This window comes from Cydia splendana, chromosome 10 (assembly GCF_910591565.1).
Source record: "Cydia splendana chromosome 10, ilCydSple1.2, whole genome shotgun sequence".
Classification (NCBI taxonomy): Eukaryota; Metazoa; Arthropoda; class Insecta; order Lepidoptera; family Tortricidae; genus Cydia; species Cydia splendana.
Window position 1 is genome coordinate 2,105,110 of NC_085969.1, and position 23,765 is coordinate 2,128,874.

General features: G+C 41.0%; 1 protein-coding gene across 1 annotated transcript; it reads right to left on the minus strand.

Annotated features, from left to right (window-relative positions):
* Window positions 1–1,034: 1,034 nt before the first annotated feature.
* LOC134794494 (uncharacterized) lies at window positions 1,035–23,669 on the minus strand. Its single transcript, XM_063766306.1, has 11 exons — window positions 23,475–23,669; window positions 23,160–23,283; window positions 20,387–20,577; window positions 14,986–15,283; window positions 14,493–14,676; window positions 13,151–13,294; window positions 6,972–7,103; window positions 6,080–6,130; window positions 4,720–4,916; window positions 4,044–4,283; window positions 1,035–3,709 (listed from the first exon to the last, which is right to left on the minus strand). Exons 1-11 carry the CDS (start codon window positions 23,555–23,557, stop codon window positions 3,575–3,577), a joined length of 1,779 nt encoding a protein of 592 aa, XP_063622376.1. The 5' UTR covers window positions 23,558–23,669; the 3' UTR covers window positions 1,035–3,574.
* Window positions 23,670–23,765: the final 96 nt, after the last annotated feature.

Below are 23,765 nucleotides of genomic sequence, written 5' to 3' on the forward strand. Positions count from 1 at the left end.
GTAGGGGTCGCAGTTCTAAGCTAACCTAACCTACAGTTCTGGAAGCAGTTCTTTTTGTGTAGGAGTCGCAGTTGTAACCTAACCTAACCTACAGTTCTGGAAGCAGTTTCTTTTGAGTAGGGGTCGCAGTTCTAACCTAACCTAACCTACAGTTCTGGAAGCTGTCCTTGTGTGTAGGGGTCGCAGTTCTAACCTAACCTAACGTAACCTACACTTCTGGAAGCAGAACCTTTTGTGTAGGGGTCGCAGTTCTAACCTAACCTATAGTTCTGGCAGCAATTCCTTTTATGTAGGGGTCGCAGTTCTAACCTAACTTAACCTACAGTTCTGGAAACAATTTCTTTTGTGTAGGGGTCGCAGTTCTAACCTAACCTATAGTTCTGGCAGCAATTCCTTTTATGTAGGGGTCGCAGTTCTAACCTAACCTATAGTTCTGGCAGCAATTCCTTTTATGTAGGGGTCGCAGTTCTAACCTAACCTAACCTATAGTTCTGGCAGCAATTCCTTTTGTGTAGGTTCAGTCAGCGACATGACTATTATGCGGTAACAATTTCAGCAGAACTTTTATTCTGCTGCATAACATTCTGCGAAATTCAAGTCTGCAATATGAGCAATATGCCATAAGAAATTCGGTGAAACGTAATTTATGCTACATACAATTCTGCGTATGTAAAATCGACGATATTAGTATTCTGCTACTCAAAATTCGGCCAAATGAATGTTATGCGACATGACAGTTATGCTAATTATACAATTATGCAAATGTATCATTCGGTTAAAAATGTTTCTGCGAAACCTGCTATGCGAAGTGTATTTCGGACAATCGATATTATGCAAGATAAAGGGAAGCCCTGAGCCTGTAAGGCAGCATTTCCGAGTAGGCCGGCCATACAGCCGGCATAATAGGTGGGTGAATAATGTAGAACATTGGATCTTGGGTTGGGTTATTGTGGGCAAAGGTGGAAGATCCTTGAATATCAATCAGGGGTTAAGGTTTTTCAATGTATATTATGTTAAAAATGAAACTACAGCAATAGTGTACTTACGTTTATATTAATTAACAAGTAACAAGTATACGGCCCGACCGCGCGCCGCGAGCGCCCGCCACACACACATACACTTCACGCACACACACATAAGTCACATGATTAGCTACCTTCACCCACAAACGGGCTCTCGCCGACGATCGCTATTGTAAAAGTAAGCCAATTAACACGCCCTTAAGGTTTAAATTACATTACAACGCCCAGGTCTAATCAATTCTCAGTTACATCATTGTATAATAGCGTCATATCGCCCAAAATAGGTTTTTGTTCATAGAATAAGATTGATTGTTTTAATTGATTTTAAAACAAATAATTACATTGAATGTTCTGTGCTTGTTTTTCGAGAAAACGTAAAATACTTCTAAATAAATATATTTAGGCAACATAATGTACAATTTGAACATAATTACACGCAATTTAACATCTCGATTCACTTTAAATGTCCAAAAATAATGATATTTAAATATAAAATTATATGAAACACATTGTAATTAATTACAATGTGTTTTCAAACATTACTTAAAAGCTGTCCCCAGCAATTTTCCTACTAACTTTTAAACTTCTGGGAGTTAGGAGGCTATTACAATTACTTGTAGGTAATATGTATCTTATAAGTTACAATGCTACATGATTTATTATGATGGAACCGAGAATTTAATCTACATAAATATGCATGCAAATCTTTATCGTTGTAATAAAAATATAATCTTCCTTTTCTTATTAAAATATATTATTATGTCATTTGGCTTTGGTTTTTAAGATCATTTTAAATTCAATGTCAAGTAAAATGGAATACATTGCATGCATTTTTTATTTAAAAGATAAGCACCTGATAATGTAGGGGGGTGTAGGTAAATAAAAAATTTGACATTATCACCACGAAATCTAATGTTATTGCTGCCTAAAGGGTAGCGAAAATATTTAATAATACGTATTTCTAAAGGTCGTATAAAAAATTTACAATTTAAAGAACTGTTCGGAACTATCAGTTTCAGTTTAAACAAGCTTGCAAATTCTTTAAAAATTAAATTGACAAAAATTATACTTATAGCCATCTTCTGGCGCCGAAAGATCAAGGATTGACTTAAATACACCCCCCACATTACACCATGAAACTGCAGCTTTGCTCTGCATGTAAAGTCTCTAAGAACATTTGATGGTACCCCTACACTACATTACCAGATGCTTTTCAAATACCAGTATGCAGGGCCCATGGGGCGACCATGGGTGGAGTAAGGCACAGAATTTGGAGGCGGCGCGGCGGTCTCACTAAAACACTTATTCTTACACCTAACATTTACTGTCTGACATGTTTGTCTTTATTTATTACCATAGACTCTATTTACATAGGACGGTTTTTGAAGCGCACTCGACATCGGTTACTAGTCAGGAATCTGTCTTTAGCCTCTTTTATAATCAACCTTTTGAAAGTTTAACGCCGACGACTTATAAGCGATACAAAATTTTGTCCATTACGCTGACTATTACAATAAACGACACTTTATAGAAAAATACCCTGTTGTTACCTAGTATTTTGCTTGTATTTCGCTTTCTGTGATTTTTTATGTTTATGGTGCACAATAAACAATATTTACTTAATTACTATACATTTTAAAATAACCCGACAAGAGCTGAGATCTTTATAGAAATAAATATTATTACATCATAGCTAAGAATGCTCTTACTGTTTAAACAAAAATAATCGAATAATAAGACAGCATAAGCTCACATGCTCTCAACCTGGGGTTTATAACCTTTAATTCAGTACACTGAAAAAAAAAAAGTATAGTTATTACGCTCAAAAGATTATTATATTCTGTTTAGTGACGAATTCGAGTGCGCGATTTCCAAATTTCAATTCAGATACAGTATTTAAAGAGATCGACAAGAGAGCCGCCGCGCGGCGCCGGGCCGTATTGGAACCCCGTCCCGTATTACAACTATTGTACTTCGAAAATATCATCTTCTCATAGAACTCTATATGTACAAATATACTCTGTATATACAATATATCCTAAAATATATTTACAAATCGATAATCATTAATAAACGAACCACAATTCTAAATAAAAATACAAAAACGAGGTAAGCGGGATTAAAATAAACAAAACGCACACAAAATAATTGCCTCGTCCAATAGGGAGCTCGGGCGTTGATATGAACGGCCACATAATTATTGTCCATGCCGTTTTAATACTGTGAGCTCACTTTGATCTGAGCACCGTCACTTCACTTCACAAATGTATTCAGTATGCAGTAATCTGTACAATTTGTTGTACAGTTTGAAAAAACGTCCCATGAATCATTAGGTAACTTTCTTACCTATTTTTTCTTGACACTATTATACCTCTGTATTCTCGCATTCTGTCCATTTAATTGCATCAAGCTATATGTTAGAACGGGATAGCAAAACATATACTCCGTATATCTCTCGTTCTAACATACAGCAACGTTTTCCAGTCTGCACCACCTCACTAAGTCACTGGTATCTAAGTCGGCGTGTCCGATATTTTTGTCGGCGTCGGCGTCTACCGAGTGAGGAAGGCGGGATCGGAGTCGGCGGCGGCGCTGTAGAGGCGCTCGTCTCGTGAAACCAGCCGTAGTGAGAACGAGTTTAGTGTTAATGGCGGTGGTTGCACGACCTCCACGTTGCCGGCGTTTGCCTGAAACAACATGAAAGCATTATAAGAATAAGAAAATAATTATTTCAAGTAAGGATTTATAGTTTTTGTTTAGTACTATCTTCGGGAAATAGGCGTATAAATAGATGCATAAGTTATCCATAAAAACCTAATACATACGAGCCTAATTGATAATAATTAATTCAAAGATAAAATAATCACATATGATTGATACACTTGCCATATGTTTGGGAGTGATATGGCGTGTACGAGGTTCAAATATTAGTCAAAACCGTAATAACTAATACTATATAGTGTACAGTATGAGATCGACACTCGTCTGTATAGTATCGAGAAAAAGTCTCATTATACTGACCAAGAACAGTGTAGCCAAGAAAAGCCTCGACACATCGGCATCATCCTTCGCCGCGGCATCTAATACGGTGGTAAAGGCCGCTGGCGGGCCCTTCCCTCTCTCCTCCCCCTCGGGTAACGAGCGCAGCACGGCGGCGCCGAGCGCGCGCACGTCGAGCCCTCTCGCTTCGCCGGCCGACGCTCGTGCTACTACGTCGGCGCGCCACGACATCCACTCGGGTTGCGCGGAGTAGTCCACCGGCTGCAATATATCAAAACATTAACTTAAAGACATCGTTTTAAAAAATTGTTAAATTAGTTATACGGTTTAACTCACTCGCGCTACATGTTTGGGAGAGCTTGTGTCCGTTTTCAAGCATTAAGAGTGCGTATAGATGAGTTGAAACGTAAAGTAATTTAATGTGAGTCTTATAGTCAAAATTCGAACACAGTTAAGTTTTTCAGCGGGATAAGAGCCCAAACTCATAAATAAAAAGGGCAAAAAACGGATTACTTTTTTTTTATGTGACAATGAATTTAGTTTAATTGGCTTTTCGAGGTAGCGTTGAAACTAAACATCCGAATCAAAATTTTACAAAAGGATTATTTGTCATTTTCAAGACATCCAAACAACGCAAGTATTCTTTTCTTCCCTAATTTTCATTAGTAGGACAAAGTTTAGTATGTATAGTTGTTACCGGCGGCGGCGGCGGCGCAGGCAGCGGCGGCGTGGGCGGCGGCGGCGTGAGCTCGGGCCGCGCGCCCTCCGAGCCGGAGAACGTGCTCTGCTCGAAGAAGCCGTCGTCGTCCGACTCGGCCGCTGAAGCTAGCCGCGACAGGCAGAGGGAGATGTCTGTCGCTTCTGATTCCGTCGTCGCCGAGAACCCGAGGAAACCTGGGGTTGTTTACATGTTAAGAAATTGTTTGTCATTGTAAGGCCGCGGTCTGAATGCGGGTAGCAGTGCGGCGAGGCCGTTTACACGTTTGTACGAATTCAATTTATGAACGGCCTTGAAATGCCGCCACCGTATTGCCCTGGCGTTTAGACCGTGGCCGAAAAGTGTTGCCATAAGCAGGCGTGACTCACTCCGCGATTTCGTCGCTTTGCTACAGGTAGCTAAAAGTACATCCGTTCCACACCAATTTTGGTGGCTAGCCATAAGCCGCGCGTGGCTCTGTCGCCACCTAGCGGCCATATCTGTCCCGATCGTAACAGACGCGTTTTGTTAGAGAGTGAGTCTTCTGTACCTAGTACTATTATTTATTCTGTGCCATAAGTTGATAACGCATTATGAGTTGTCAAATCTTTGACGTAGATCAGTTCGTCAGTTAAACAATATTAATCTGTCCAATTGATCACTTTGATATCAAAGATAACTTTTCATTGGTACCTAAACAAAAACCTTTTTACTATTTACAAAATGCTGTCACGTTTTTACATCTCAATTGGTAAATTGGGAGTTCAGTGTTTAGTTTCGTACTCTTTATATGAGATTGTCCTTCGGACATAATTGATTTTAGTATAAGGTGGCTAGTTATTGAAGGGTGGCCTGTTGTTGACACCTTATACTCAAAGGAATTCTGTTTATAGATGAATAGAATTAATTATATGTATAGGTGGCCAGTTATTAAACAGTGGCCAGTACTTGACGATTTACCCTATATGTATGTGTAACTTCTTCCGTAACTGTTCTATTATTTCAAAATAAATTCCGTGTATTTGTTCGACAAAGCTTAACAAAGAACCTAAAATAAACCACCAAAATCAATGGCGGGCACTTTCAACCTTGTTTTAGGGTAGCAGCGGCGACTTTCCTATAGAAATGGGTGCCAACGACTGGTGATTTTCAAGCGCCAAACATTGGTTAATTTACCCCACTTCTTTAACCACCTAAGGCCCGCGGCCCTACCTATCGTTTTAATTAGTTCAGTTCTTTTGTTTGGTTCCATATCAATACAAAGGAAATTGAACTTTATTCCCTACACTACTGATTTCAAATTCCACTACTTCTTTTTCTTGTATGATGGGCCTTGGGAGGTTAAGTTCTAACTACTCACCTCCAATGTCCATCAAGTCGGACTTGTCCACTTCGTCGAATCCACGGAATTCTGAACAAAACGAACGAGATCAAAACGTTTTCAAACTATAATTGCCCCTATACTTCACTTTCACCTTATGTGACAGCGCATACAGCATACACCTATAGCGGTCTTCACATTGGATGTGGATTCGTGCAAGCGGGACGTCGCTATATACGTGCGTAGCGCTGTCTCGCTCACACTGGAGCGGCAGCAGTGTGATAACCGCATAACCTCGTAAGACCCAGGGCAATTATTGCGCTTTTGAATTTGGAACTTTCTTTTATTTCTATGTGAGTTCTAAATTCGAATTTAATTGTACTTGTACAAGTACACGGGGACTTACGAGGGTAAAGCAGGATTCGGACATGCGGCGGGTATTGGTGTTAGGTAGCAAGCCATGTACTACCGTGCTAGGCTGAAAGGGCGTTTAGTACGAAATATCTGGAGAAGGTCTGAATCGATGAACTGAACTTATGAAAAGTGGTTTTCAATACTTAAGTAAGCAATCATAACTCAAAAGTTTTGGATAACTTATAAGGATATTCACACACTCGATGTATCGCGCTTCCCTTAAACTCGTTCCGATCTGAATAATCGGCATTTAAAGACCAAATTCACTCAATAACAATGAAAACAGGCAACCTCTGAATTTTATATTAAATTCAGAAGTTACCAATAACATTTGAAGGGTTAAGTTATTGTGGATCCTTAGGGGCATAGAAATAAAAATAGCCCGTATTTTTCAAATTATCTAAAATAATTGAAATCAGCAGTCTCCTCAGCCTGTTAAAACGCTATCAGCATTCTCCAGATACTCATACAAATAAACATATGTAGGGCCCATGCTCCATTACTCTCGGCTACATACCGGTAATGTCGGCCTGCTCCTTGAGTTGTGCTCGCACAGCGAGTATACGCGCAGCGCGCATAGCCATGACGCGGGACACCATCTGGCCTGGTAGCGAGAATTCGCGCTGCTCTGTCAGGAATACTCGTAGTTCTGCAAGGGAAGGAAAAAATATTTGTCTAAATTGTACAATAGGATAGGAAGTGATATTAGTCTAAATTGTAGGTGAATAACTTTAGGGCTGTGCGTTAGATATCACCTGTATTTTTTTCTTAAACTGGGCCAAACCTAAAAGTGTAAAATAAACTAAAAAACTACCCAAAAAAGTACGTGATTAATGGACAATCCTTTTTGCACGAGAATGACCTGCGGTTGCACAAATAGCTACTTGGGTTGGAAACATCTGTGCTTGATGAGTTGACCACTGAAGAGTACGACAGTCAAGAAGCAGAGTATACGAGATTACAAATAAATTCGAGAGCTTGTCGGCCGAATATTCGGTATCCGGCCGCCGAATATTCGGCCTGTGGAAATATACCTACATTTCGGTTTATCAGGTGCGCATTGTGCAGGTTTTGACCTGTTTCGTAGTGAACGTTCGCGCGGACTCTTTTCTAGGTTCGAAATGAGTGCGCGTGCAAGTGAGTGGAATGTTTAAATTGTTTTAAAATAATAAACGAGTACGATTATGACCATGACTGTTTCTTAAGTCCAATTTGTTTACTCCGAAATCAAGCAAAGTCACTATCCGGTATTCGGCCTATAATTTATATAATTGCGGATAGGCCGGATACCGGATAGTAACCGAATATCCGGTGCATCTCTTAAATAAATCTAAACTTGGACACTATCACTAGCGGGCATAATCTATTCATGTCAATCAGTCATCTTGGCCGCCTGTTCCTATTTTCTAACATAATTATATGTGTGTAAGTGTGACAATGCCTATTGCTAAGTTTTTCATCACTTATTTGCGCTATCAAAATACAGGTGCTATGAGTTTGCAAAGGTCGTTAACCTGATTTAAAATGCTACTAAGTATTAACGATACATGTTTTGGATAACGTGAATTAGACCTTTTTATGAGATCAATAAGATTGGTTTTCTCTTGACATGACTGATCAAATGAAAAGCAGATTAAGTAAATACTTCAGTATATTATAGGTTCGGCGAATATTGTTGTAGAAATGAGAACGCCAGTAGCAATATACAGCGTGTGTCAGGAGGCATGGCAACTATTGGTATTACAGGGTTTAGAATTGAAATTACGACAACTATTAAGTACAATTTTTACAAATAAACCAATATAATAGAATATTCTGATGTCTGTGGGAATTTATTTATTAAGGTTGCCAACTTTCCACGTTGTGGTTATTGGTATAAAACTCGAACTTTTCACTAATAAAATTTTCCTTTTATTTTCTTTGTTCGATGCCTTATATATTTTACGAGTGTAACCTCATATGATTCGGTTTACTTGTATAGCTTAAAGTTCTAGACCCTCCCTACAAAACTCTTTAATATTAAAAGTCCACCAGTATTCCCTTGAGTTGACAATGAAAGGCACACATTAAACACAAACACAACCAGTGAGAAAGTAAAGATAAAGATAGTTTATTATTCAAGTAGGCATATTACAATGTGCTTAAATATGAACGTCTAATAAAGCTACACCGGCGCCAACCCTCCACCTCTGCCTCGAGAAGATGCAACTTATAAAACTTTTGCTAGTCACACCGGAACACTCTGTATAAGTCTCACGCGCAGTTTTTTCAGACAAAACATTCAACTAAGCACGTAAGCAATACGTGCGTATGCGGTCAGGGGGCAATATATTTGCATAACTCTAAACCTAACTAGACAGTTTTTACTCGACTGGTAAAGCTAAGACGGGTTCTGATTTTAAGAGCGCTCTTACAAGAAAAGTCGAAATAACGCAAAATTGATGATACTAGTCGACAAAATTCAGGACTTTGTGCTCATTATTAGAAACAATGAGTACTTGTTCCAGTAAAAGCGTCTTCTTATCTTTTTAAATATCGTTGTAAATATTAGAAAAAGGACTTATTAAATTAGTAATGATTTTTTTTCTGTTGGTCGTTTCCGAAAAACCCCGTGAAGCACTGAATGGCAAGCTCTTATTTGGAAATGTTGAGAAGTGTACTCTGCTAAACCTGGCTATTTTGTATTACTAATACCCTGTACTTTAGGCATATCAAACGATATTTTTCCTACACACCTTTGAGAAAGAGAAAATCAAAGTAAAACGAACTCAATTTTCTCTCCGAAACAAGTGTCAATTCCTACGAAAATCTACTTAATATCGAAGTCATTTTCATACTCAAGCAATCTGCAACGTTTGCTTATACTGTTGGTATACATTAGTGTTTATGAAATTCTACTATAATTTTTTGGCAATTTTTTGAAAACTACTCTATATTACCGATGACGCGCGCTGCGCCAGCTCAGTGCCGCGGCAGAGCTTGTAGAGGCAGGACGTGTGTCGGTCGGCTCCGCACATTTTCAACGGCGACAACGAGATTTTTTATCATTGTGTGCGGCGGGCGCCGTGTAAAACGCTATACTGTGTGCGTGTAAACCGCAACGAGAGACTTTGATCCTAGCACTGTTTTTATAGTATTATAATTTATAATGGTACAGTTTAATAAACTACCGGACAGGATTAAAAATATTTGAAACGACCTGACATTCTATATGTATTAATTTTGACTCAAGATAGTACTCAGGGTCTGATGATGGAGCCGGAAGGTGGTCACCGGTACCAATCAACCATGCAACTAAACCACTTCGTGTTTAGGCTCGTTTTATTCATCTCAACAAGATCTTTGACACAAGATAGTACTCATGGTCTGATGATGGAGCCGGAAGGTGGTCACCGGTACCAATCAACCATGCAACTAAACCACTTCGTGTTTGGGCTCGTTTGATTCGTCTCAACAAGATCTTTGACACAAGATAGTACTCAGGGTCTGATGATGGAGCCGGAAGGTGGTCACCGGTACCAATCAACCATGCAACTAAACCACTTCGTGTTTAGGCTCGTTTTATTCATCTCAACAATATCTTTGACACAAGATAGTACTCAGGGTCTGATGATGGAGCCGGAAGGTGGTCACCGGTACCTATCAACCATGCAACTAAACCACTTCGTGTTTGCGCTCGTTTGATTCGTCTCAACAAGATCTTTGACACAAGATAGTACTCAGGGTCTGATGATGGAGCCGGAAAGTGGTCACCGGTACCAATCAACCATGCAACTTAACCATTTCGTGCTTGGGCTCGTTCGATTCGTCGCAACAAGATCTTTGACAAAAGTTAGTACTCAGAGTCTGATGATGGAGCTGGACTGTGGCCACGGGTACCAGTCTACCATGTAACTGAACCACTTCGTGTTTGGGCTCGTTTGATTCGTCGCAACAAGATCTTTGACACAAGATACTACTCAGGGTCTGATGATGGAGCTCGAAGGTGGCGACGGGTACCAGTCTATCACGTAACTGAACCACTTCGTGTTTGGGCTACGTGTTTGGGCTTCGTGTTTGGGCATCGTGTTTGGGCTTCGTGTTTGGTGTATCACCTAGTGTCAAAGATCTTGTTGAGACGAATCAAACGAGCCTAAACACGATGTGGTTTAGTTGCATGGTTGATTGGTAATGGTGACCACCTTCCAGCTCCATCATCAGACCCTGAGTACTGTCTTGTGTCAAAGATCTTGTTGAGACGAATCAAACGAGCCCAAACACGAAGTTGTTTAGTTACACGATAGACTGGTACCCGTGGCCACCTTCCAGCTCCATCATCAGACCCTGTGTATCTTCAGTGTCAAAGATCTTGTTGAGACGAATCAAAGTCAGTCAAGACGGTCTGGACATCGGATGATGGTAGTATGACGTAGGAGGAAACAGAGTCATCCGAAGCATGATTTTTGGATGATTTGAGGGTGGGGGGGTCAAAAATCCTCAAAAATAGATGAAAAATTAATTTATGAACACTGCACACACTTACATTTGCACTGCATTTAGTATTTTCGTACTTACCAAATAACAGTTTTAGGACTTTAAAAGTTAAGCACAGTTAGTGTTGTTATGGTTGATTTCAATATGCTTCGCGAAGGATCAAGAATGTTTAATCCATCATTGTAGTGCGAGTGTGGTAGAAGGGATCGGCATACTGAGCTCGCACGGCCTGCCGCAGCGCGTAAAATACCTAAACTCGCTCAACGCCGAAATGTAATAGCGCTCTTAACAGTGTATGTATGGAACAACTTTTTTCTCAATTAATTGTACACTAGAACTCTAATGCGTAAGTAATTTCCAATGTATCGCTATTGGAATACATTACCGCGAAAAAATGCAAATTTTCATTTATTTCGCTCTATTGACAAGTATTTAGGCATCCGACTGCTAATATCGAAGTTCGCAAATTGCGGGCATCTTTCTCTTTTACTCCAATTAAGGTGTAATTAGAGTGACAGAGAAAGTTGCCCGCAATTTCCGAACTTCGGTAATGGCGGTAGGCCCTCGGATGACGTGCAGCGACGTCGCATGCTGCATGCCGATGACGCAGCACAGTTCTAAGATTACGTAAGTCATGGCAATGTAAGTACCATCGTCCACACTGTTAACTGTCCATCGGTAAACCTTATTACAAGAGGCATAAGGTCCACCGATGGACAGTTAAGAGTGTTGCTGTTTGTACTATCCTCGAAGTTAACTGATCATTCGTGAATCTTATTACAGAGACATAAAGTCCACTGATGGTTAAAGTGTTGCTGTTTAGTACTATCGTGTCTATCATCGACACGTTCAATTGACCACTTGTAACCCTTACGTCAACGAGATAAGATCTACCTGGGTAGACCGTTGGGTCAGCTAGTGTGTTGGTTGGTATTATGGTGTCGGTGACGTAATTGATGCCTAGTTGACCTTATTTATAATGGCTGTCATAAAACTTACGAGGTTGTACTAAAACTAATTATTTATCTAACTAAGGGTCGGTTGCACCAAACTGTTCGTATCGTTAAAGAGTTCGCTAAATTTTTATGTATGGAAAGTTTCATAGTAAAGCGCCGGGGCGCGCCGGCTGACGTTGATCAGTCTGTCAAATGTGGTTGGTGCAACTGGCCCTAAGGGTCGGTCGCACCAAACCGTCTGTCACCGTTAAAGCGTTCGCTAAATTTATTTGTAAGGGAAATTTCATACTTCACTGTTGTTTGACGTTAATCACTTCACGTCTGTTAAATATGCTTTGTGCAACTGGGCCTAAGGGTCGTATTCCAACTTTCTAATTTCTTGGTCCAATGTGCATTCCGTCTCACTTTCTCACTAAGCAAATTGGACCAAGAAATTGGACAGGTGGAATACCTCCCTCAGGACTATTTTCGGGGCTTTAACGTTTCTATCAGAAAATAACTTATAGATGCTGTTTTGAACCCAAAGGTCGTTACTGCCATCTCCTTTCACGACACACGATATATTTTTGCATGAAAAATTACAAGAAGCATTTTTTTGTCTTTTATGTTTAAATGGTGCGAGGCCGTGGGCGAGGGCCTACTTCGCCCAGGCCTAGCTACGCCACTGCTCGGGTAAGTAAATGAGTCATCATCATCAACCAAAAGACGTCCACTGCGAAACGAAGGCCTCCCCAAAGGATCTCCACAAAGTCCGGCCTTGCGCTATTCGTATCCAGCAATGCCGGGGTTCAGCAGATCGTCGGTCCACCTTGTGGGAGGCCTGCCACGCTACGCCGGAAATGAATATTTTATTTTAATTACCAGTTATCTGGTGTGAGAAAGAGCTTGCCAGCACCGGTCTGTAAAACTGTGGGCTCTTCTTGCTTGCGTTTGCGTTGCTTGGCGGGCGTAGCGGGTTCAGCCAATGTCTCTGTTGGTGGTTCCGTAGAAAGTGTAGTTACCTGGTGTGAGGAAGAGCTTGGCAGCGCCGGTCTGCAAGACCGTGGGCTCTTCTTGCTTGCGTTTGCGTTGCTTGGCGGGCGTAGCGGGTTCAGCCAATGTCTCTGTTGGTGGTTCCGTAGAAAGTGTAGTTACCTGGTGTGAGGAAGAGCTTGCCAGCACCGGTCTGCAAGACCGTGGGCTCTTCTTGCTTGCGTTTGCGTTGCTTGGCGGGCGTAGCGGGTTCAGCCAATGTCTCTGTTGGTGGTTCCGTAGAAAGTGTAGTTACCTGGTGTGAGGAAGAGTTTGCCAGCACCGGTCTGCAAGACCGTGGGCTCTTCTTGCTTGCGTTTGCGTTGCTTTGCGGGTGTTGCTGGTTCTGTCTTTGTTTCTGCTGTCTCCGCTGGGGGTTCCGTAGGCGCCGCGGGCTCTTCTAAACATAATAAAACAACCTACTATAGCGTGACGAGCGTTCGAGTTTGCGTTTTGTCTATTTTTGTATGGAATTTTGAACAGAGCGCCAAGCGGGACGTTTTGGAAACCTAAAATCCCATACAAAACGACACTAAGCGCAAACGCGTATGTCACGTCACGGGGTCCCTTTGTTTGACATAATGTTTTAAGTCATAATGTATTGTTTGTCATATTATCATTAGTCCTAAAACTGAAACCGTTAACTTTTCAGGATTTTCATAAGGTTATCCTATAGATAGGTTAGGTTAGGTTTGTTTTATGTCAATCCTGAAAAGTTACGCGTTTCTTAACCAAACAAATTATGACTAACGAAAATGCGGACAAACAATACATTATGACTAAAAACTTTTTGGTAAACAACAGTGACCCTTTCATGGTTAAAGTGATGCTTATCAGTCCATGAGCCTTAAGGGGCTACCCGAGGTTTTCAGCGATATTTGACAAATTTTGAATCGTATCTCCTAGGTTACTTTTCCGTATTATTGTATCTTCTTATTTTGCACTTCAGATAGAATTATAAGGCAAACGGCTATCGGTTCTTCAATCTTTTATCTCCATTTCTGTTTACCGGATTTTGAAAAAAATTATACTTTTTTTTATGATTTTTTTAAACATTGGGGGCTGTCCATAAATTACGTCATCGATTTATGACGATTTTTGACCCCCCCCCCCCCCTATCATCATCCAAAAATCATGCTTCAAATGACCCCATTTCCTCCTACTTCATGCTACCGTCATCCGATGTCCAGACCCCCCCCCCTAATTTGAAATGACGTAATTTATGAATAGCCCCTTGTCTAAAAAAACACTTTTTCGTATCTCGATTGCTGTGAAAGATCTAACATATACGAAATCTTCATATTTGGGTTCGTCTTTAACGTCTCTAAAAACACAAAAGATATGGCCAGAAAACTAGTTTTTTGGCCTAAAATTGTTCAACTTTGATGTCAAATATCTAAGACAATGAGCTTTGAAGTAAATATGGGATACTATATTGCTAAAAGCCGTTGCTGTTATATAATATGATAAGCTACAAAAAACATTAGAAAAAAAAACTAAGGGATTCAGATCGAAGGTCATTGGGGCATGGGATCCCCTTAAGCGTCACAAATGTTTATTATTAATGTGACAAAATAAAATGGTGAATATTGACCAACCTGTAGGTATAGGGGTGGAGCAGGGTGGGTGATGGTCGGGCTCGGGCGAGGCGGGCGGCGGGGGCGGCGAGGGGGGCGCGGCGGCCGCGATGGCGGCCTGCAGCTCCGACAGGGGGATGGCTCGGAGGGCCAGGGAGGCCGTGTCTTCTTCACCGCATTCTAGCTCGTCCACTAGTAGACCACCCTGTCAATAGACGTATCTTATGGGCACGTTTTTGAGGAAACCGGCTTGTATTGTGTATTTTTAAAATAAAACGACACCACGTAAAACCTATTATGTAGCTTACCGATACGTAGTAAATAATATGTAGATGTAATCACGAAGTGTCATTAAAGCCCTGTAGCAACCCCACGGGTTCTCCAGCATAGTCTTAAAGTGGCACATCACATCCAAAACTTTTGGTTTCAACTCGATGTATCTTGGTAAAGTCGGTGGGGCCTTTATATCTGTCTTTGCCCTGGTTAAAAGATTATAAGCCTGCTTAGTACTTACATGTAATCTCCAAGTGACATTGAAGTCCTGTAGTAACCCCACGGGTTCGCCAGCATAATCCAGCAGCGGCACATCACACGGCGCCAAAACTCTAGGCTCCAACTCAATATACATCCTTGGTAACGTCGGCGGGGCCTTTAAGTCGGCCTCGCGCCGGGCTTGCTCGCAGGCCTCGAGGTTGATGCGGGCCCAGCCGGCGACGGAGGCGCGCCGCTTGCGACGGTTCGTGGTCGCGGCTGAGGGGGACTCAGCTTCGCCCTCGGGGTCGGCCTCCGCGTGCGATGTGTCGTGAGTTTCACTGGTGGGAATGATAGACGTTACTACATATAGCGGTAGGCTAAATTAATTTAAATAAATCTGTTACAGCAAGTTATAAAGGTCTCCCCACACCTATCGATGCTGAATCGGCAATGGCCGATGGAAAGAAGCTTTGTCTACGCAATAAGAGCGAAAAAGTCGTCGTCGCGTCGTAAAGCGGCGTCTTTTTCAGAAAAAGAAACTGTAATTTATAAAATGTAGCGTATCGAGGACTGATTAATCAAAATAATAACGCAATGTTTAATTGCAGCATAGACTGAAAAGATCAGGACATTCATAATCACCGCTTTGCAATTGTGCTGGAGTCAAGTAACAATTATATGATCCTGCCAAACCCGAGAATTTGATAAAAGACGCGTTAAATACTAAAATATGGGAAGACATTTAAAAGTTTTGTCACATGTCGAAACATCACAGGATCGAGGACTACAGTACGTACAGACGGACTGCAACTTGTATAGGAGCTGCACGCCGACGTTGCGGCGTCCAGTGGCGTGCAGTTGATTTGACGCAATGGGATGCTTAGGGCCGATATAGACGGACTGCAATTTGTATGGGAACTGGACGCCAACTGCAATGTCGGCGTGCAGTTTCCATACAAGTTGCAGTTCGTCTGTACCGGCCCTAAGTATCACATCGAATCTAATATCAAGTAAAACTAAACTGCCTACCCATAATACAACGTATCGTGCTGTCAAATTGTAAATTAAATACCTATCTATCTACCTGGCTGTCTAAAAAAACCATGTTGCCGTAAAAGGCGTGAATAACTAAATCGCTTTCAGAATATCTAACACAACTCTTCAAGGCTGAGTCATGAACCTTCCCGTTGCATACATTAAAATGTAATATTGTCGCCATTTTCGCTAGACGCTACTGTATAGGCTGAGTTAATTTTTATCTTACGAGTATGAGTTAAATTCGCTGTATTTTTTTAACTAAGGTATCTGAAGCTACATACTGCCATATTCGAACTTGAAGATATTCACAAGAGACGACACGTACTAGATCCATTCTAGATACGTTATAGTTTAGATATCAACTAGTTCTCTTTTGCAGCGCAATTCGGGCAACCAATGTCACTTTTACGTTAGATAGACTAAGATATCTATTAGATGTGAATTGGATCTCTAAGGGTCTCCCCAGATATATCGACGCGCATTCGGCAAAATCAGATAGGAAACAGTTTTATGTCCGCGCAATAGACATAAAGCTTTTTCCTATCGGGTTTTGCCTTAGAGGATATAACCAACGGAGACGCCATGTGTAAAATTTTCGGTACAAAATAGTCTGCCGTTTTTTGCGGGGGAGGGGCACATCAAATGTATAGGTACGTCATGTCAGATAAACGTCAGTCCATACATATGGTTGACATGTGGTTGACCATTGGCCGCCTATTTTCGACAGAGGGGAACGCCTGTTAATGGCGGCTCCATTGTTAATTACTCCGAGGGTTTTGCTGATTCCGCGTCGACATATTTGGGGGAACCCTAAGTCATATCCTGTGGATATCGTTCAACAGTATCTCCAGAATCGCGCAAATGTCAAATTTGACAGGTTAGATCTTAAACATATCGTTATCGTATCTTGGTTATGTCTAAAAGATGTCTATTTCAAAATCCGAATCGGGCCCATAAACTAATTACAGGCATAGATTTACCTCATCCTATTGTAAGGAGTAAGGACCATCGCCCACACTGTTAACTGACAGTTCGTAAACCTTATTACAAAAGGCATAAAGTCCACCGATGGACAGTTAAGAGTAGGGTTGCCAGATCGAAAGGCGCTATTATCGGGAAAAAATATCAATTTTTCGGGATTTTGGGACTTAAGTCGGGAAAAAAAACATTCAAATTAAAGTATGTAATATTTTACATTATAGGCACTACGTCAGCTGCTCTGCCCATAGATGTTTTTATATAAATAAGTTTTTGGCAATAATTTTATTTTTGGTACAAGCTTTTATCACTCACTGTACTTTTCTTACGACAGACAACTAATACTCATCTAGACAATTTTAAAAACCCCAAACACAATTAGGTTGCGTTGTTTCATCTCAGAGTTCCTTTGGCCACCTCCTGCCTCCATCATCAGATCAGCTCGATGGTACCATAATATTGCATTGTCATCCAATTTATCCAGGCATGCAAAATTTCAGCTCAATCGGACACCGGGAAGTGGATCAAATTTAACTTGCAAGATTTGATTACAGACAGACAGACAGACAGACAACGGTCAGGTGAAAGTAAATAAAAGCTTGTAAAATAGTATAAATGCTTTAAGATCTTGAACAAACAAATCACGGCGGCGAGCCGCTCGACACGGGTCGCTCGCTCGCTCGCTCGACGACAGTTCGGAAATTGAAATTATTGTTTCATAACGTGAAGCTGTTTTTCGGGACAATTTTCACTTTGTCGGGAATCGGGAACACATGCTAAAAATCGGGAGAATCCCGCCAAATCCCGACCATCTGGCAACCCTAGTTAAGAGTGTTGCTGTTTGATACAAAGTTACAGGGCGATCTAGATAGTTGTTTTAAAATGAGAGCGTAACTACGTTTGTATGGAGAACCGAGCTTGAATGAATGAATGAATGATTGTTTATTTGCGGAATATGGGTTACAATAAGTTGCTGCGGACTCTTATGATCAATAAAATAAATAATGGCGAATGTTAGTATTTTTTTTACAAAATTATTTCATTCTATCTCTTAGCTACAGTCGTATTTGTGATTTTAAGTAATTGTTTGCCGAATAATTTACCAGCGGATCGGAACGCAGAAATTTTACACAGTTTAAAAGAACTTATGTATGTTTATGTTGTATTTCCTGTTAGAAACATAAAGGTATTTAAAACTTTTTTGATTACACTTTTTCGATAATTTGCATTCTGTAATCAACATATTAGGTATCTGTGTGTTTACATCTGATATCTCTTTAGCTTTGCAAAATCAGAAAAAAGATAACTAAGTTTGTCCAAGATGTATGATAAAGCGAGTACAATCTATTTTCAAACCTATGCTAATTATAGTAAGGTAGATCATTCATAATTAAGAACGGAGATTATTTTTGCATGAAACCTAGTCGAGGCGTAAGGTATTCTGTAAAGTGCATGAGACTTTTTAGTGCCCAGCACGGATATCATGGTCGCATTTTTATCACTTGTCATGTCATGCGTCACTTCGCACCTTCATACTTGTTAGAACGTGACAGGCATGGTGACTAGGGTTGCCAACTTTTTTTTGGTGGAATATAGTATTTTCCAGAATAAGGAATAAAAATATAGTACATTCCAAAAAAATATAGTACTTTCAGATAAAATACTAAACATTAGTGTAATATACGTTTAATCGGAAATATAGAATTTTAGCGTACTATATATTTTTCCAAAAGTATATAGTACAGAGAGCCAAAATATAGTACAATACTATATAATATAAACTCTAAATCATAATTAGATTCCAAAAAATGTTGCCACTGCAATAATTTGTTTGTAAAATAGTAAATTCATTTGTATAAATAAATACGCTAAGATAATTTATTTATTGGTAATTTTACACCTACGATTTAAAAAAGTACTTTTATTTACTTATTTTTACATAAATACAAGACGCGCTAGTAAAAAGTGGCAACTTGGTCCACACTTGTGACATGATGACGGACCGGACTACGTGGCATCGCTACAGGACATGTTACGCTAAATGTGGACGGCTAAATCTATGTTGTAGGTTAGATCACGATCGGTGGAAGTGGATTCGTACCGCTACCACTCGCTTTCATCGAGACACACACACATACACTCACTCACTCACTCACTCACTCACACACACACACACACACACACACACACACACACACACACACACACACATACACACACATACACTCACATAAAGGTGGCACCTTAAAGGTGGGTCCACACTTGTGACAATTTACCGAACATTATCCCGTGACCGTATCAGAAACACGTGTCAGTACCATTAATGTGGACGTCTTTTTGTTACGCGAACAATTGTCACAAGCTACAGTTACGATTCAATCCATTCCGAACACTGGAAGAAACTACTGAAAACAGAATAAACGGCAGGACAATGTATGAAGTTACGATCTACTAGCCGGGGCCAGTGTGGACGCTGGTCTGTGTACTGTCACACATCTAAAGTCACGTGCTACGAGCCGATCCATCGAGAGTCGGTTTTTTCAAAGGATTTTCGCTATTGTCCGCGTGACTAGGAGACCATGTTCGCTATTGTCCGCGTGAGTAGGAGACGTCCACACCTGCATTTATGGCACGTGTCGAAGTACGCCAGATGACACAGGTACTGACATGGGGTAGGAGTGGATCACGTCGTGACGTGTGCCGGTCGGTACATCCCCCGCCCGCACCTCGCCGCCGCGCTGTTCAATCATTCACGCAGCACACGCATGTGTGTGTGTGTGTGTGTGTGTGAGAGAGAGAGAGAGTGTATGTGTGTGTGTATGTGTGTGTCTGTGAGTGTATGTGTGTGTGAGTGCATGTGTGTGAGTGACAGTGTGTGTTCGTGTGTGTGTGTGTGTGTGTGTGGGGGGGGTGTATGTGTGTGTGAGTGTGTGCGTGAGTGTATGTGTGTGTGTGAGTGTATGTGTGTGTGTCTCGATGAAAGCGAGTGGTAGCGGTACGAATCCACTTCCACCGATCGTGATCTAACCTACAACATAGATTTAGCCGTCCACATTTAGCGTAACATGTCCTGTAGCGATGCCACGTAGTCCGGTCCGTCATCATGTCACAAGTGTGGACCCACCTTAATAGGGCTGCTTACCACAACATTCCTTTCAAATTCCACACTTGCTCTTCTCACTTTGTCAACAATTTGATTGTTTAATTTCCTGTAATTCCTGTCCTTGTCTTCAGATTTGTCAAGTTTGTATAATTTCCATTTCATCACTTTCTGGTTTTAGTTAAATAATAACAAATATTATAATGTTTATTTTCTGTTTCAGGTAGGTACATAATTCGAACCCGGGACTTCCTGCTTCATAGGCAGGGTCACTACCGACTAGGCTAGGACGCCGTTTACTAGAAGACTTAAGTATGTGACTTACGTGTTTGTGTGTAATGACTCGCTGCACTCCAGCACATGTTGGTACAGCAAGTCCACCTTCCGTCCGTAAATGTTGGCGCTCTGTTGCAGCAGTAGCGCTAGCTCCGCAAAGTTGGGCGCCACCACTTGTGAGCCGGGGATTTCCGCTTCGAGCGCATGTAGACCTGCCTCGGTCAGGTATTCTTCCAACAACTGTTGAATAGATAGATTAGTTATCTTATCATTTGGAAGAGCGTCCTCAAAGTAGAACCTAGATGCATTGGGACGACGGCTTCAAAAGGACTGCGGGGAAGAAGTGGCTCCAGGTTGCACAGAACCGTGACGAGTGGCGTAAATCCGAAGTGGCCTACACCCGAAGGGTAGAAAAGGGGTAAAGAGAGAGAGAGACAGATGTTATCATTTGAGGTGCTAACCTGTGCCTGTGACTTCTACCGCATAGAAGTGTTAGTTAGACCAAGCTAAGTTGGCAGCTATATTGATAGCACAGACTGTGCTGTTATTTATGTGTCATCATTTCATAGAAGTTCGACTGTTATAATAACACTTGCACAGTCTGGGCCGTGTCAAACACAGAAAGCTGTCACTCGGACGCCACGCCACCGAAGTGTCAAAACTGAAATTGAACTTAATGCATATGCACGTAGGTCTATGTTGCTCTGTGGTCTGTGACCGATTAATCCGTCTTTGGCGTTGGACCTGCGGTGCGGATATATCGGTCATTGGCGTCCAAAAGATTAAAATTGCTGCCAACTTAGGGTGACTAAGGTTTACTCGGGTAATTCCGAATGTCGAAAACTGTCGGATAATTCCGAAAAGAGACTTTTATTATGATGGAATTAAGGGTGATTTTCATCTGAATTTCGGAATTATCCGACATTCGGTAATACCCGAATACACCTTACTATAGTTAATGGCTACTACATAGTAATTGGCCTTTCCTAACAAATCAGAAAGAAATAATCCAATTGGGACCTTATTGTTAAGAGTGGCTAATTAGTAATTACATTGTAGTGGCCAAACTATAGCAGTCATCAATAACTATAGCAGTGTCCTTTGTCCTATCCAATACTTATATCCTACTTTTCAGGTTACAAAGTAAGTGAAAAATTTAGTTTGAGTTTGTTCAGTTGTATTTGTGTGATGGACAAATACATCTTAATATTAGTGGGATTAATGCTACTGAACTCAAATGATAGGCATTTAATAATTACTGATTTGAATTATAAATATATGATTTCAATTATTGAAAGGATAAAAAAACATAAAATATTCTTATTGTAGAAAACTCCTATGTAGCAAAATATAGATATTTTTAATAAAAAATAATAATATTAAAATATTATATTAAATTAATGCCGTTTTAGTTTTGAGATACCAAAACATACATGATCTTTATTGCGTTCATGTTGGTACAAATAAATACAGGTGGAAACTTACAAAATTATGGCGCAACATGAGACCCTGTTAGGGTATTGCAAAAATTTGGATAGATCTCTGTACCAAATTAACATAAATTTATTCAACTCAAGTGTAGCATGTTTCTTGCGGTTGTTGCAAGGTAGGATTTTTATCGCCTGTCACTTTCGCACTTACTATAAAAATGTGACCATGCTACAACCACTGAATAACATTCTAATCTAGGACAGATTGATATATTATTATTAGAAGCAATTGGAGATGTGGATCATTTCAACTCTCAAGTTACACATTAGCCGGGTACTGACTGAGCGAGCAGCCTCGCGAGGCAGTCTCGTACGATTGCCGCGCGAGGCAGCCTCGGTCAGTAGGATTTGTTGCACGAGGCTCCCGCGCGCGGAAAAGCCGAGCCACAGTGACGCCTGAGCCAAACATCGAGCTCTCAGTTTAACGTGAAGTCGCACAGAGACCACGCGTGTCATGAGGCCGTTCATCCGTAAAGCTGTCGCTACCACTGCGTTTCTAATAATTCTACGGCTTGTAAAAAAAAGAAATTATTTCCTGGCTTATATCTCTCCACGCATCTTCTCTTAGTCCTCTATTAGTATAATCGGGACATTTCGCATCCCATAATTGTCTATATTCACCATATAGTTGTATCAATTTAAGGCACTGTTCTTTATCCATGGCGCTAACATGAGGCGAACAACTGAGGCAAAACGCAACCAACAAACTGAGGCGCCTTTGAGCATGGACAAAAAACCGACAATGCTCGGCTCGGGCTGAGGCGCGCTCAGCCGAGGCCGGACATGCGTTTGCCTCGGGCTAGGCACGTCCTGACTGACCGAGGATTTGCCGCGCGAGGCTACTCGCTCAGTCAGTACCCGGCTATTGATGCATCACTGTTAATATGTATTAGTATCCAAATTTGAGTATCTTAAACATAACAATATAAGTACTTTCAAATTTGTTTCAATGATCTTGAAACAACTGGTAAGATGTCACAGAATCAACAGAATGTAATAGATTATTGATTTAATGCTTGTCAACTTTTATGTATTACCAAAAGCAACATGTTATTGTTTTGATAGGCATAGTTTTCAGTAACAATGTTGACCTATTTGAGAAATATACACAAGATTGATGCAATATGAAAATTTAGCATGTTACATTATTAGCATTTGTTATCATTGCAACTAGTGCACATTGCACAGGTACATGGTGCAGCCGCTGTAGCTCGGGCAAGGCGGGCGGGGCACGGTGGGCGGAAAATTCACAAAGGCTTTCTAGGAAAAACTCACGGCGGGGGCGGGAAAACAATAAGAGGGGGGGTTCAAGCCCGGCTTGAGGGTGCTCACCGCGCATAGGTCCGTGTCGAAGCTGCGGCGGAGGTCGCCAATGGGGCGCATCAGCTCCGCCACGATCTGCTCTAGCCTCTGGGAATTCATACTCCACCGTTTCTCCCGCCGAGATATTAGGTCCCTGCAAAAAGCGTGGGCTCATGGATAACATATCTGACAAGCGTCGCGATCGCGGGCACAACACGACACAACTGAATACAATACACTAAATATAACACCACACGATGGCGCGAAAGTGACAGACACTCGTTCGCGCACTAACAAATTGCACTTTTACACCTCGGGGCTTTTATGTTTGCCGTAAATAATTACCTCTGCCGAACCTCGTTATCGGCGTCCATTTTAGAAACATGAAATCTTGTGGTTATAAGGAGTCTAATAACAACGGTGGCCATTTATTTACGTTTTCGCGTGAGACAGTCCATGTTCGCTGTCAAAGCGTCGCTCGGTGCTCGCTGTTCGCGATTGTGCAACCTTGGTTAGGCTTGTCTATGGATGTTCTATATTTTGCTTGTTTATGGTTGATAAAGTAATTTAAATAATTATTCGATGATAATAAGATCCTGAAAATGAAATATAATTTATTTGAATTACTATTATTAA

Coding starts and splice junctions, on each gene's coding strand:
- LOC134794494 (XM_063766306.1), bottom strand. CDS start 23,557: ATGGCCACCGTTGTTATTAGACTCCTTATAACCACAAGATTTCATGTT. Junction 20,578..23,159: donor TCGACACGGACCTATGCGCG/GTGAGCACCCTC, acceptor TCTATTCAACAG/TTGTTGGAAGAATACCTGAC. Junction 4,284..4,719: donor CTGCGCCGCCGCCGCCGCCG/GTAACAACTATA, acceptor GATATATTGCAG/CCGGTGGACTACTCCGCGCA.